The sequence below is a fragment of the Geotrypetes seraphini genome, chromosome 2 (assembly GCF_902459505.1).
Source record: "Geotrypetes seraphini chromosome 2, aGeoSer1.1, whole genome shotgun sequence".
Taxonomy (NCBI): Eukaryota; Metazoa; Chordata; class Amphibia; order Gymnophiona; family Dermophiidae; genus Geotrypetes; species Geotrypetes seraphini.
In genome coordinates, this window is record NC_047085.1 from 14,943,745 (window position 1) to 14,959,488 (window position 15,744).

General features: G+C 44.4%; 1 protein-coding gene across 5 annotated transcripts in view; it reads left to right on the forward strand.

The window, feature by feature from the left end:
* The window catches only part of TOP1MT (DNA topoisomerase I mitochondrial), a 209,939-nt gene that overhangs the window by 183,638 nt on the left and 10,557 nt on the right, over positions 1–15,744 (forward strand). Inside the window, exon 19 of one of the 5 annotated variants that reach the window (XM_033933372.1) lies at positions 3,237–3,258. The exons of 3 other annotated variants lie outside the window; for them this stretch is intronic. In XM_033933372.1, the coding sequence (XP_033789263.1) occupies position 3,237 (1 nt within the window). In that variant the 3' untranslated portion in view covers positions 3,238–3,258. Of the gene's footprint in view, positions 1–3,236; positions 3,259–5,504; positions 5,845–15,744 lie in introns of those variants that run through there. One more of the 5 variants, XM_033933368.1, reaches the window with a different exon arrangement.

Genomic DNA, 15,744 nt, shown 5'->3' on the forward strand with positions numbered 1-15,744 from the left:
CCACCCTGCAGCTACTGCAGTTCGTTCAAAAGAACTCAAAAAGTCATCGGGTGTGTCTCCGGGTGCTATTTTGCATAAATTTATCTGTGAAAGGTTATTTATCTCTATCGAAGCTGGAACTGGAACGTTTTGCAATGATTGTCCTCCAGTCGGCATGGACGTCTGTTGCAAAATCCGGGTAAAGACTTGCGCCTGATCCTTCATCGACTCCATTAACTCGCCATGCTATCGCATCATGGCCTCCTGGCCAGCCTGCCATCGCTCCTCACTGGACTTCAGTATGGCTTTGAGGTCCTCACATTGTCTTTGGCGTTCTCCAGATAACACCGCCAGCATCTGGGCCTGCTCCATATTAGCGACCTATAAATAAACAAACAGAAAAAAGGAACCCAAATGTGGCCTTACAACAAGCGTGTATCCTTTCCCTCAGTCTCCAGTCCTCCCCAACCAACACTACCTAATCCTCACCAGCTACCCCCAGGTACTTTTACCAGAGGCACTGATGAGTCTGCGCGTCTGTGCTGATTGGGTGCACCACCTGTGCTGTCTCATGTCTGGAACTGGCTTCGGCTTGATCCTCCCTCGGGACTGGAACACAGCTCCTGCTCGAACCACCACTCAAACTGGAATGCTGCTCCTTGTCGATCTGTCCTCCTTCCGGTTCTGGTCACACAGACTCCTTCCACGGATAGGTCACCGGATCAGTCGAACAGCTTCCCAGGATCCAATAGCCAATCAATCGCAATCCAAAAACTACTCAGCCATGTATCTCAAAACACAGCCAAAAAAATAAAAGTCCAGAACAAAACTTTTTTTTTTTTTTTTCAAAATTGAAGTTCCTTGGGTCTCCTGCAGGAGGTGCTAGATCCCACTCCTGATACCAAATACTGTAACCCCACTGTGGGGACACCAGCAGGACACCACAGAGCTCCAAAAGGTTACTTAGATGAATTACACTAGCGTGTGACCCGAGATGGAGTCACCCTGCAGGACTGGACTGGATTCAATCAGAAAATCAAAATCTCACAAACAAGGTTTATGGAAACATAATTCAGCTTTACTGATCCCAAACATAAAGGTAAGCAGTTCATCAGTAGAGATGCAAATGTCAGTAGGCAAAACACCAGCAAAGCAAAATGCAAAAGGCAGGAAAAATAAAGTCAAAATGGCAGCTGAGGATTCAGCTCTCCTCAGCCAGCACAAGCCTACTCCCAAGCAGGTTGTGCAATATACCAAAATACAATTCAGTGCACTGGTTCCAGCAATTCACAGTGCTTAAAACTAAATAAAGCCTCTGGCAGATTTAGTCCACTGCCAGGAATAGAGAGTGTCTTAGGTTTTGCAAATTAAAGCCTCAGGAATGGCTTTCAAAAACTCCCACCCAGGGTGACAACAAAACCTCTCCCCAAAATGACACTCCTAGCTTTACAGAAAAACAAAATAGTCCCAAAACAGGCAAACAGTCACTTGCAAACCAAAACTCACTGTTTGCAGCTAGAAATCAGGTCCACCTGCATGGCCTCAGGAAAGTTAGTATCACACTCAGGAAAACTCTTGGCATTCCATGGGCAGTTCAGCATCCAACAAAGACAGCTCCTCAGCTTGTCCAGTCTCCTCCACTTCCATCGGTGTAGGCTTAGTGCACCTGCTTGACCCAGGGAGTTCCTCAGGGAGACAAGGCCTACGTTCTGTTTGTCTGTTCTCCACTACTGGCTTAAATACTCTAGGGACACGCCCTACTCTGGCTGAGTCAGCAGAGTTCAATGAGGCTCTTGGGCTCCCCCGGTGGTGACTTGGATACAGCTCACCCACCTCACTGTCAGAAAGCTCAAGCTCCCTCTGGTGGTCAACAGGGAAATGATCAGAATTAGGAATGGAATGCAACTTGCCAATTCCTTTCCTGATTTTCTTTTGGGCCTGACCCTGAGCTCTAACTGGGACCTTGGCGGAGATAACGCCAGGATGGTCACAGTGAAGAAGAACTTCCTAGCATTGGTTCTGAAACTGTCCCCTCTTAATTTTTCCGTATGCCCTCTCGTTCTTGTAGTTTCTGAAAGTTTGAAGAATCTGTCCCTCTCCACTTTCTTTATGCCCTTCATGATCTTGTAAGTCTGTATCATGTCCCCTCTAAGTCTCTGCTTTTCCAGGGAAAAGAGCCCCTGTTTCTCTAATCTTTCAGCATATGAAAGGTTTTCCATACCTCTTATCAATTGCGCCGCTCTTTTCTGAACCCTCTCGAGTATCGCCATATCCTTCTTAAGGTACGGCGACCAATATTGGACGTAGTATTCCAGATGCGGGCGCACCATTGTCCGATACAACGGCAGGATGACCTCTTTCGATCTTGTTGTAATGCCTTTTTTGATAATACCCAGCATTCTATTTGCCTTCTTAGAGGCCACTGCGCACTGTGCCGATGGCTTCATTGTGTTGTCCACTATTACCCCCAAGTCCTTTTTTTGGATACTTTCACCCATTATCAGCCCTCCCATCGTATAGCTATACTTCGGGTTTCTGTTCCCTACATGCAAGACTTTACATTTCTCTACATTAAACTTCATCTGCCATCTCATCGCCCACTCTTCTAGCTTTTTCAGGTCCTTTTGTAATTCCTCGCATTCCTCTTTAGTCTCAATTCCACTAAATAGTTCGGTGTCGTCTGCAAATTTTATTACTTCGCACTTCGTCCCTGTTTCTAGATCGTTTATAAATATATTGAACAGCAGCGGTCCAAGTACCGACCCCTGCGGAACACCACTCGTGACCCTCCTCCAGTCAGAGTAGTGGCCCTTCACTCCTACCCTTTGCTTCCTACCTGCCAACCAATTTTTGATCCATCCACCCTTTCTGTAAAAAAGTATTTCCTTAGATTACTCTGGAGCCTATCACCTTTTTTTTTTTTTTTTTTGTATAAATCTTCAATCATTTTCAAATATTACAACAAGTGTATAATAACCAATCAGAAAGATTTTTAACTAATCACTTGACAATCTTATTTATATTTCTCCAAATATATAAATATAAAAGAATCCCACCCTACCCACCCATATATTAATAATTAACAATTATTATCATTCATAATCCCATCCCCCTATATCTTATCCAATACTAAGGTGTTTAAGATGTCTGATCATTAGAATAAATAATCAATGGCCCCCCCAATTTTTTTAAACTTATGATAATTTCCTTGTTGTCCTATCACCTCTTTAACATCTTCCTTTGCCCTCTCATTCCAGAGCTTCCTTTCAAATGAAAGACACTCGACTCATGCGCATTTATATTACGTAGGTATTTAAACGTCTCTATCATATATCTCCTCTCCCGCCTTTCCTCCAAAGTATACAGATTGAGATCTTTAAGTCTGTCCCCATATGTTGAATGATGCAAAAAGGATTCTTCCTAAGATTAAAAAAAAAACGGGTCTACTGAGAGATCACGTGTGATATAAACAATATTGAATAATTAAAATTAATTAACTGTGAAAGGTTCCTCGTTTATATCACATGTGATCTCCCAGTATACCAATTTTTTTTTTTTTTAAATCTTAGGAAGAATCCTTTTTGCATCAATATTTTGATATTCTTCCCTATTGAGTTATTTACTTTTCCCATATATTGAATGACATCTTCCATTGGTGAAAGCTCTGCTGTCCTCTGGAGAATACCTTTTACAAATAAGCATGCTATATGGAAGCAGAGCGCTTGGTCATTTCGGCCCAGATTTTCAAAAAGCTGCTGAAAGTTAGTTGCTGGCAGGTGCATAGATCACGCCTATCGGCGACTGACTTAAGGGTTTTAACCGGTTCTAAGTGATGCAATAATTAGCCGTGCCATTAAAAAACCAATTAAAACCTAAAAAAGAAAAGAATAATAATAATTAGGCGACGCTAGGCAGCTTCCGGGTCCAGCACCTAGCGTCGCCTAGTGACATGAAAGCCCAGAAATGGGCATGTTCAGGGGCAGCAGTGGACTTCGGCATCACTAGGCGACGCTAGCCGTGATCCAGCAAAGACCTTAGGCGCTGGACATGTAGGCCTCTAAAACCCTGGCCTACTACAGTTCCAGGGTCCTTTGGAGCCATGTTTCTGTAAGCTTACAGAGTCTGGGCCTTCAAGCTCGGCATTAACATTTTAATCAGTGTTTTTTTAATATAGTATATTTCGTTTATAGGACATTTCTGGTGGCTGTTGATTTAATTAGTTGTATATTTTGCAGTAAAACGATAAAAGTCATAGAGCTCTTGAAATTTCAAAACAACAAAGCTAAGTCATAAATGTGTTTGGTCCTCTGAAAGATATCACCAAATGTTGATTTAGTAACTTATTTTTACCTGGCTAGTAGGAATGAATGTTGACTGTAGTTAGGGTTACCGGATTTTACATATGTAAAATCCACCCCCCAGGCCCGCCCCGTTATGACCTTGCCATGTCCCTAGCCCTGCCTCCTCAGCCTGCTCATCTCGGTCACGGATGCCCCTCCTGATTCAATTTGCTTTTCGAAACTCAAAGTGCCGGGTTTTGAAAAGCCGTCCGGACGCCCATACATGCCCTCTAAAAAGAAGACATGTCCGGGTAAATCCGGACGTCTGATAACCGTAACTGTAGTGAAATTGTTTAAGTACATTGTGATTCATTGTTTTGCCCCGAGACATTTTCCCCAATAAGACCACCTTTTGTACGCAGTGTTTGAATTGTTAGGCAGGGGAGCAGCGTAATCTCTAGCGTACCTAAAGGTAGTGGTCTGGCCCTTGCTCCTGTGTAACCCCAGAATAAGATTGGCATAGCATGTTTCACTGATCCTTCAGTACAACCCATAGGGACTAGCACGGCATTTGCTGGAGTCTCCCCAGCTCTCTGCTCGCTAGCAAGGAAAGTCTAACATGAGACCCCTCAGCCAGCTCTGCTTGTGCAGAAAAACTTGCCTAGCTAATGCTATCTCTGTAAACCCTTATTATTCTACTTGCTGCTTGTTTTGCAGATGTAAATCTTGTTCTCTATGTCCATTTCAGTTTATGAGCTCTGTATTTGGTTACTTTCCAGGTCCTGAGGGTCTCGGTGGCCTTAAATATCCATTACAAAAATACTGAAAGCGGATCATTTCAAAATCTGTCCAACCCTCCTAGTTAATATGCTATTTGGGAAAGTATTTAAGATCTGGGTTGTTGTTTTGAACAAGTTGAGTAAGATGTCATTGATGCTGCATTGATATTTACATCAGCTTTATCACATTAGTTTGTAAAATTTTCTCGAATAATTGATATTCTATTATAGACTGAACTTGGGACAAGCCTGCTTTAGGGAATAGTTTATAAGGCAGAGCAGCTACCCAGAGGCAAACGGGAACCCAGCGGGCTGGAAATTGCCAGTGTAGGCATGCACAAGCTGGAGCCTCAGTTGTGTCAGAAGGATTTCTGAGCGACCAAGGAGTTGACCATGAGTGGGCGAAAGCGCTATCACAGAAGTGTTAATGCCGCAGGTTCATTGTTTTCTGCATTTCACCTTGCAGGTGTAAGAAGTACGGTGTGCCAATCGAGAAGATTTATAATAAAGCACAGAGAGATAAGTTTGCCTGGGCAATTGCGATGACTGATGAAGACTTTGAATTCTAAGGGCTGCTACCTCATCTCTCATGACATGTTGGTCTTTTTTCTTTTTTTCTCCCCCCCCCCCCCCACACACACACACTTTTTCAACCATTTTTATTCTTGTGTTTTTTTACAAGAGCAAATGTGAAAAGGGGGTCGTTCCAACGTGTATATAAATTATATATATATGTAAAGACTTTTTTTGTACCCTGTTAACATACTTCAGATCAAAACATTAAAGCTAAGTATGGGAACCTAGAATCATGACTGTGCTTTTTCCTGGCTGTATTCATTATTATTATTTTTTTAATGCATTTTGTTCGTTTGTAGCAAAGTCAGATAGTGCCCTTTATTCTTCTGAAAAGATGACGATAGTCTGCTCCTGGTGGAATTCTGCGCAATGAATCACTGACAAGGCAGGGAAGAAGGTAACTAGGATTAACTGGAAACAATCCACACATATAAAAAAAATCCCACAAAAGAGTATCTGATGTGAGAAAGGAGGATAAAGGGTCTCAGAAACCCGCTTGATTTGAAACACAAATGTGTGATATCAAAACTGAATAGTTCTTTATATTCCACTTTTTAATTGTTTCATCAGTTAGAAATCATCACTTATCTTTAGGTTGCAGAGTTTATCCCAGGACAAGCAAGCAGCAAATTCTCAACAGTGGGTGACCTCACCGATGGAGCCCCGCAGCGGACAGCCTCGAAAGCAGACTTGCTTAAAGATCTTTGTAAGAGCTTCCGAGTCGAGTGCTGCACTGCGCATGCACGAGTGCCTTCCTGCCGGGTTAGGGCGCGCGTCTCCTGTGAGGAACCTCAGTTCAACGTTTTCCGTGCAGCCAAGAAGTCCTCTTCTTTTCAGCTCTGCAGCCTTCGTTGCCTTCTCTCACCGCGGCTTTTTATTATTTTATTATTAAGTCGCTGTGCTCGGGTTTCCATTCGTTCTTCAAAAAAAAAAGAGTTTATTCGGTTTTTTCTTTCCGGTCAGCGGCATTTTGGCCTAGGCCTGGCCGCTCACCTCGTTTGGTACGTCAGACTTTGTTTTTTCTATGTCCTGGCCTCTTACCGGGTTCAAAAAGTGTATCCAGTGCAACAAGACCATTTCAATCACCGATCCCCATAGTCGGTGTATGGTTTGGGTCCTGAACATTGTCCCGATGCTTGCTTGCGCTGTGCTACCCTTCAATCTCGGGCCTTTCGTCGATGCTGTGCCAAGTTTCTCCAACTTTTTGGCACTATGGACCAACCGCATGAGAAGGTCTCGACCTCGGCTTCGGGGATGGCCTCGACATCTAAGTCCTCGACCTCGACGTCAGCTTCTGCCTCAACTAAGGCCTCAACCTTGACATCTTTGGTCTTGAAGGCCTCGCCGGCAGCTCCTCTGAAGTTGTCCTCGACAGGTAAGTCTCCTGTCTCTCCTTCGGGTACCATTCCTAAGAAGCCTCCAGAGGCTCAGGCATCCCAGGCCGTAGCCGCGGTCCTGCCAGTCTTTTCGAGACCTCCAGCTAAGCGTGCCTCCAAGCATCGGGAATACTCATCCTTGAGGTCGCCCTCCTTGGAGCGCACTGCTGCACCTTCAAGACCTGATCCCTTTGTCTCGGTGCCTATGTTCGAGGACATGTTAAAAGCCATTCTGACCACTCAGATTTCCTCGGTAGTGGCTCAACTCCTTACGTCCTCGACCCTGCTTCCTTCAAACCAGCCTGAGCAGCAGTTTGGGACTCTTGTTGAAGCACCTCGAGGCAAGCCTTGGAAGCCTCGCCGGTTCTCATCCAGTGACTCTTCACCTACTCCTGGGACACTGTCTCCTTCACCTCGACCGAAGCATCGCTCGAGGCATCTCGCTTCCAAGCTTCCTCAGGAGACATTTCTGCCACAGAAACCTTCGCCTTCTCTGGATACTGAGACTTCTACGCCTCGTTTATCCAAGGCTACTGAGACTTCTTCCAAATCTAAACATAAGTCTCCCAAAGCTATTACACTGGCTGCTTCTCCTCAAAGTCCATCGAGGTCGAGGACTCCTCCATCGAGACCACCTCCGAGGGAGTCTTCTCCTCCTGCCTCGACCCACTCTGTTCCTCGAACCCCGGGGACCTCACCATCGAGGGTTTTGAAGCGCAAACACTCACTAACTCCGCCTCACGCAGGTATTGCAGCTTCCTCAATCATTGTGCGCCTGGACTCTGAACCTTTGTCTCAGTATTCCAGAGAGGCTTCTCCGTCCTACTCAGTAGTTCCTTGGTCTCGCACTCCTTCTCCGGAAGGTGCCTCGACCTCGAAGTCTGCCTCTTTTGCCAGGTTCGTCTTCGACATGGGACAAGCTCTTCAACTGGATCTTCACTCTGATTCCAAATGTACACCTGAATACTTGGCCGACATGGAGTTGCCTCATCCACCCAAGTAGACCTTGAGGCTTCCTATGACTCCAGTATTAAAGCAAACTTTTTTAAGGAATATAGAAACTCCTTATTCCATTACAGCCATTCCATCCAAGCTGGAATCTAGGTATCGCACAGTACCTTGCAAAGGCTTCGAGAAATCTCAATTGTCTCACCAGTCTTTGGTTGTGGAATCTTCTTTAAAGAAAGCTCATCCATCTAAGCTTTACGGTGCGGTCCCTCCAGGCAGGGAGGGCCGTACAATGGACAAGTTTGGCCATCGGTTATACCAGAATTCCATGATGGCTAACAGAATTCTCAATTATAACTACATTTTCACTGCTTATTTTAACCATTTCCTTAAATCGATGCCTAAGTTCTATCCAGCTCTGGAGGAATAAAGTCTTTCTGGATTTAAACAGATTATCAGAACTCTGTCTCAACTTCGACTCTTCATGCTGCAAGCCACATACAATTCTTTTGAGCTCTCTTGTAGAGTTTCTGCCTTTGCAGTAGCCATGCGCCGTCTCGCCTGGCTCCGCATTGTTGATATGGATCCCAATCTGCAGGACCGTCTAGCGAACTTGCCTTACCAGGGTATTGAACTCTGATGATTCTATTGAAGCTGCTACAAAGCAACTCTCTGAACATGAGCGCTCTTTTGCTTCCTTGATTCGGCCAAAGCCTAAGACTCCTCCTGCTCGGCCATACAAGCAACCACCGCGTCGTTATCCCCAAAAAACGACACCAGCTTTCTTCAAGCCTCCGCCTAGAAGGCCTCCTCAACAACAACGACAGCAGAAGGCTCAGACTCCTGCGACTAAACCAGCTCAGTCTTTTTGACATTTCCAGTCTGAGCATGTCAACCTCCCTGCATCAAAATTCTCTTCTGCCCATAGGAGGTCGTCTTCACCAATTTTATCACCAATGGGAGATAATCACCTCAGATCTCTGGGTTCTCACCATCCTTTGGGAGAGGTACTCACTTCATTTTCTTCAGGTGCCTCCAGATTGCCCTCCAAGAGAGTGTCCTTCCAGTTTGTCGCAACTTCCCCTTCTTCAGGAAGCTCAGGCTCTTCTTCGCCTTCGAGCTGTCGAGGAGGTTCCTCTGAACCAACGGGACATGGGCTTTTATTCCTGATATTTTCTAGTCCCAAAGAAGTTGGGGGATTTGCGACCCATTCTGGACCTCAGAGCCCTCAACAAATTTCTAGTCGAAGAGAAGTTTCGGATGCTATCTTTACCAACCTTATATTCCCTGATGGCCAAAAGCCAAAGAAGACTTCTGTGCATTTGTCCTAAACAATTCACTCGGTTCTTTTTACAATATTATCGCAGGAGACATAAACTTACACCTAGATGAAGAGGACAATACAAACGCAAAAGAGTTTAAAAACTTTCTATCCCTACTCAATTACAACCTCCCTCTACCCACACAAACACATGAAAAAGGCCATCAGTTAGATATGGTAGCCATGTCCACAAAGGACATCCCAAACCCTGCCATCTCTATACGTAAAGGCACCTGGTGTCATGATATCTGGTCTGATCATTTTACTTATTATTTCAAGCTAATCTGGTCTTATTCTAAATCTAAAACACGCCCAATAATAAAAAGAGAACATCACACCAGAGGCTATATTAATCCAATAGATTTCTGGTCACAATATGAATTGCAATCAGAGATAGAAGAAGGAATCGATTTCTGGGATCACTGGATGCAAATAAATATAACAAATGGTTTGACACCGAACTTCTAAAACTGAAACAACTAGCTAGACGACTAGAAAGAACTTGGAAAAAAAACAGGAGAACTAACAGACCGTAACAAATGGAGAGCTAACATAAAAATCTACAAACAAATGATAAAAGACAAACGTAAAGCATTCTACTCAATTAAAATCAACTCATCTTGTAATGGTTCACAAGGAATCAATACAAAAGAGCTATTCAACCTGATCACAAATTTATTTGACACCGCTCGCTACACCACATCCACACACAACACTAAGTTACCCTCTGCAAATGACTTAGCACTACACTTTGATTCGAAAATTAAAATCCTTAGAATTCATTGTTCAACAAACGACCCTAGTGATCATCCGATACCTATCACCCAAGGAAATGATACACTGGCAGACATGATCTGGAGCTCCTTTCAAGATTTAGAGTGGAACAATTACAACAGACTATATAACAAATACTCTAAATCCTATTGCAGTGTTCTTCAACCTTTTTACACCTGTGGACCGGCGGAAATAAAATAATTATTTCGTGGACCGGCAAACTACTAAGACTGAAATTTTTTTTAAAAAACCATCACCGCCCCGTCCCCGCGAGCTCGGTCCCACAAACCATCTGATCCCATCCGCACAAGCCTCAAATAGTTATAATTTTATATTGAACATATTTTATTAAAGTATAAAAAGAAACAATATTCTATACAATTGTCATTTTATAAATACAGATAATACAGGGCAAAGATCAACAAAACCCCTGTCTCCCCTCCCCTTCACATATATCCCCTCTACTATCAAGAAAACTGAATAAGCCAAATTATTACAAATATCATGTAACAGAATACCACAGTCACACATGACAGGAATGGTGTTAGGGGAGTGGAACTAGGGCAACTGCCCCCTGGTCAGAGAGAGCCCTAAGCCAGCTGGAAGCTAAAGAAGCACTGCCTGGGCTTTGCACTCCCCAGTTATGTCTAGCAAGATACATATTTCAAATCTGATATATTTGAATCACAAGATAGAAATAAAATTATTTTTTTCTACCTTTTGTCGTCTCTGGTTTCTGCTTTCATTGCCTTTTCACTCTCTTCCAGCCAGTGTCTGCCCTAAGAACATAAGAATTCCCACTGCTGGGTCAGACCAGAGGTCCATCATGACCAGCAGTCCGCTCATGCGGCAGCCCTCTGGTCTAAGACCAGCACCCTAACGGAGACTAGCCCTACCAGCGCACCTTCTTGTTCAGCAGGAACTTGTCTAACTTTGTCTTGAATCCTTGGAGGGTGTTTTCCCCTATAACAGCCTCTGGAAGAACGTTCCAGCTTTCTACCACAGAACTTCCTTACGTTTGTACGGAATCTATCCCCTTTCAACTTTAGAGAGTGCCCTCTTGTTTTCCCTGCCTTGCAGAGGGTGAACAACCTGTCCTTAGCTACTAAGTCTATTCCCTTCAGTACCTTGAATGTTTCAATCATGTCCCCTCTCAATCTCCTCTGCTCAAGGGAGAAGAGGCCCAGTTTCTCTAATCTTTCGCTGTACGGCAACTCCTCCAGCCCCTTAACCATTTTAGTCGCTCTTCTCTGGACCCTTTCGAGTAGTACCGTGTCCTTCTTCATGTACGGTGACCAGTGCTGGACGCAGTACTCCAGGTGAGGGCGTACCATGGCCCGGTACAGCGGCATGATAACCTTCTCTGTCTCTTCAGTCCAGCATCTGCCCCTTCCATTCACTGTCTGTCTTTCCCTGCCATCTCTCCTCCTACCTCCCCCCCCCCCCCAATTTGGTCTGGCATCCATCATCTTCCTTCTGTTCCCCTCATGGTCTGGCATCTCTATCCTTCCCTCCCCCCTGTGGTTTTTAGCATATCTCTCTTCTCATTTCCTCCACTCAGATCTGATATCATTCTCTGCTCTCTCTTCCCTTTTCTTCTCTGGTCTTCCTTCTCTATTTTCTGCCTCCATCTAAATTAAATTCTTTCTTACTATTTAGTCCCATTTCCCTCTTTTCACTGTGTCTACTCACAGCTTGTCACCCCTTTCCCTCACCCCTCCATTATCTTACTATTTTCTTCCCCCTTTATTTATCTCCTCCTTCCATCCAGTATGTGTTCTTTCCCCACTTCCATTCAGCATCTGCTCTCCCCTCTCAACTGACATCCATCTGCCTTCTGCTCTCTCTCCCTTCTTCTCACTTCCATCATCTGTCCCCATCTCTCTCTCATCTCCTCCATTCCATCATCTGCCCCTTCTCTCTTCCCCCCCCCCAACTTCCATCATCTTCCCCCCTTCCCCTCACTTTTGTGGGTCACTTTCTTTCCCCTGAGGGTGGCTCATGTCAGAGGGGAAGCTTTGGCCGAGCAGAACCGCTTGCAAGGAACAGTGGAACTTACTTGATTGATGTCGATGCTGGGGCCCGTTGCCGTTTGAAGGAGAAAAAAAAAAAAGGAAAAAAGGGACCTGCATAGGCGAGAGGAAGGGAAACCTCCAGGATAGCTGCTCTTTGCCCGCCTTCAGCGGCCCAAGAGTCCAGACCAACAGCGGCAGCTCTGTGTACTTTTAACTTCGGCACAGAGCTGCCTCTAATCAATAGTTTAGCGCGGTTTCATGAGGCAACCTCGGGGCCTTTGATAGCCGGCCCGCTTCGATGATGCGATGTGAGCCGGCCTAGCAAAGGCCCCGAGGCTGCCTTATGAAACCGCGCTAAACTATTGATTAAAGGCAGCTCTGTGCCGAAGTTAAAAGTACACAGAGCTGCCGCTGTTGGTCTGGAGGTGCGGAGACAAGGCAGAAGTCTCGGCGAAGGCAGGAGTCCCGGCACAGCGACTGCAACAGAAAGTTGCAAGTCAGCTGACGCTGGCCTTTCGTTGCGGCGGGGACCGAATTCTTTGCGGACTGGCAAGATTTTGTTTGCGGACCGGCGGTTGAAGAACTGTGTCCTATTGCGTTCTGGACTCATGCCCCCCAGAAATCATGAAAGCGGCACCTTTAGTATTTAAACTATCGTTGATGCAATATTTGGCTCATAACCTAAAAACTGGGAAGTTCTTCTCTAATAATGGTCACATAATAATAACCCCAATTCTAAAAAATCGAAAAGAATCTTCAGCTATAATATCCAACTACAGACCAGCAGCATCCATTCCGTTTATTGTAAAAATTATGGAGGGATTGGTACAAACCCAACTGATCAGTTCTCTCTCCTACACGAAACTCAATCCGGTTTTAGACCGTTATTCAGTACTGAGACAGTAATTGCGGCTATTTTAGACAATCTGCGCCTACTGTTTAGTAAGGGCCTTAATGCCCTGGTTATGCAATTCGATATGAGTTCTGCCTTTGATCTAGTAGACCACGGGAAACTGCTGCAATGCCTAGACGGCATTGGTATCAGGGACGAGGTGCTGAATTGGTTCCGTGGCTTCCTCGTGTCCCGCACTTATCAAAAATGTTTTAATTATGAACTTTCAGATACCTGGAGCAATCCATCCGGTGTGCCACAAGGGTCTCCGCTATCTCCATTGCTCTTCAACGTCTACATGTCCTCACTAGGCATGCAGCTAACCCAGTTAGGGATAAAACTATTTAGTTATGCAGATGATTTTACGATCATCATCCTATTCGTTAATTCTATCTCCGAAACTATTCCTAAAGCTTCAGAAGCCATAAACGTGATGGAGCACTGGATGACAACCTTTAGGCTCAAACTTAATTCAGAATTTCTTCGTTGCTTTACCACATCCGCTTGACACCAAATCACCACTATATATCAATAATCTTAATTACCCTATCCAACCTACCATAAAGATACTAGGTGTAACTTTGGATCAGTGCCTAACCATGAGAGACCAGGTGGACTCCTTGATCAGAAAGGGATTTTTCACTCTCTGGAAACTCAGATCCATTAAAGCTTATTTCGATACAGCGGCATTCAGAACCCTAGTCCAATCCCTCATACTAAGTCTACTTGACTAATGTATCATCGCCTATTTAGCAATTTCCCAAAAGAACATGCAGCATTTACAATTGATGCAAAATGCAGCGGTCAAACTGATCTTTGGGCTGAGGAAGTTTGACCACGTGACACCCTACTACCGGCAGCTGCATTGGCTGCCAATGGAGGCGCGCGTAAAGTTTAAATTTGCCTGCTTCTGCTTCAAAGCACTACACGGACTTGCCCCTAAATATATAACTGACCTTTTCGTCTTCTCAGCCAACAGACACAAGACAAGCTCACATTCCAACTTCTTTCCCCCCCCCCCAGTGAGAGGTTGTAAACTGAAAAAACACCATGAACATCTTCTCTCGCACCAAGCAGCATCATGGGGTAAAGACCTAGAACAATTGCTTTCGCCCACTACTTATGAGGAATTTAGGAAACGTCTGAAAACACACCTGTTCCTAAAGTATCTAGACAACTGATCCTCTCTTCTCTCTCCCCTCTATAGCGATTAACTTGTTCTATTGATCACTCTCTCCTCAAAAATGGATTTCCTGTCCTATTAACCCTCTTTCTTCCTCCCCTCTTAAAGTCAATCAATTTGTACCTTTGCTTAATCTTTGTAAACCGCATAGAACTTCATTTAGACAATATTTTTCTAGGCATTTAAACTAGAAGGTGGGGGTGGTGTATGTAGAGACCACCCCCGGCAAAAGAAAAGATGTGATAGTAGTAAAGGCTGCAACAAAAGCAATATCAGCAACTCATTTCTTAGTATTGCAGCGGAAAGTGAAACGACACAAAAATCCATACGAAAAAGGAGATTATCGCTGAAAAATAGCTGGAAAGCGATGACCACAAATGCTCGCAGTCTAAGCAACAAAGTTCATGATCTGCAAGCCCTAATATTAGAGGCAGATCTAGATATTGTTGCTATCACAGAGACATGGTTCAGTGAATCACATGGATGGGATGCAAACATACCGGGATATAATCTTTTTAGGAAGGACAGAGATGGTCATAAAGGTGGAGGAGTAGCTCTCTATGTAAAGATCAATATCCAAGCGACCGAAATGCAAGGGACCTGGGGAGAGGAAGAAGCGATATGGATTGCTCTGAAAAGAGAAGATGGAACTTCTATCTACGTGGGTGTAGTCTACAGACCTCCGACTCAATCGCAGCAAATTGATAAGGATCTGATTGTGGATATCCAAAAGTTTGGAAGGAAAGAGGAGGTTCTGCTGTTGGGAGATTTCAACCTGCCGGATGCGGACTGGAATGTTCCGACTGCGGAATCGGAAAGAAGTAGGGAGATTGTGGATGCCTTTCAAGAGGCTCTGCTCAGACAAATGGTGACGGAACCCACAAGGGAAAAAGCGATATTGGATCTGGTCCTCACAAATGGAGAGAGTATATCTAATGTTCGAGTGGGTGCTCACCTGGGTAGTAGCGATCATCAAACGGTTTGGTTTGATATAACGGCTAAAGTGGAGAGCGGCCGCACGATACTTAAAGTCCTAGATTTCAAACGTACGGACTTTAATGCAATGGGAAAGTACCTGAAGAAAGAGCTGTTAGGATGGGAGGACATAAGAGAAGTGGAAAGACAGTGGTCTAAGCTGAAAGGAGCGATAAAAATGGCTACGGACCTTTATGTGAAGAAAATCAATAAAAACAAGAGAAAAAGGAAGCCGATATGGTTCTCCAACCTAGTGGCTGAGAAAATAAAGGCGAAAGAGTTGGCGTTCATGAAATATAAAAAAAACCCAAGAAGAGGAGAGCAGAAAGGACTACAGGGTGAAACTGAAAGAAGCCAAGAGAGAGATACGTTTAGCGAAGGCACAGGCGGAAGAACAAATGGCTAAAAATGTAAAAAAGGGAGATAAAAATTTTTTCAGATATATTAGTGAAAGGAGGAAGATAAAAAATGGAATTGCTAGGCTAAAAGATGCTGGGAACAAATATGTGGAGAGTGATGAGGAGAAAGCAAATGTGCTAAACAAATACTTCTGTTCTGTGTTCACAGAAGAAAATCCTGGAGAAGGACCGAGATTGTCCGGCAAAGTTACACGAGAAAATGGAGTAGATTCTGCGCCGTTCACGGA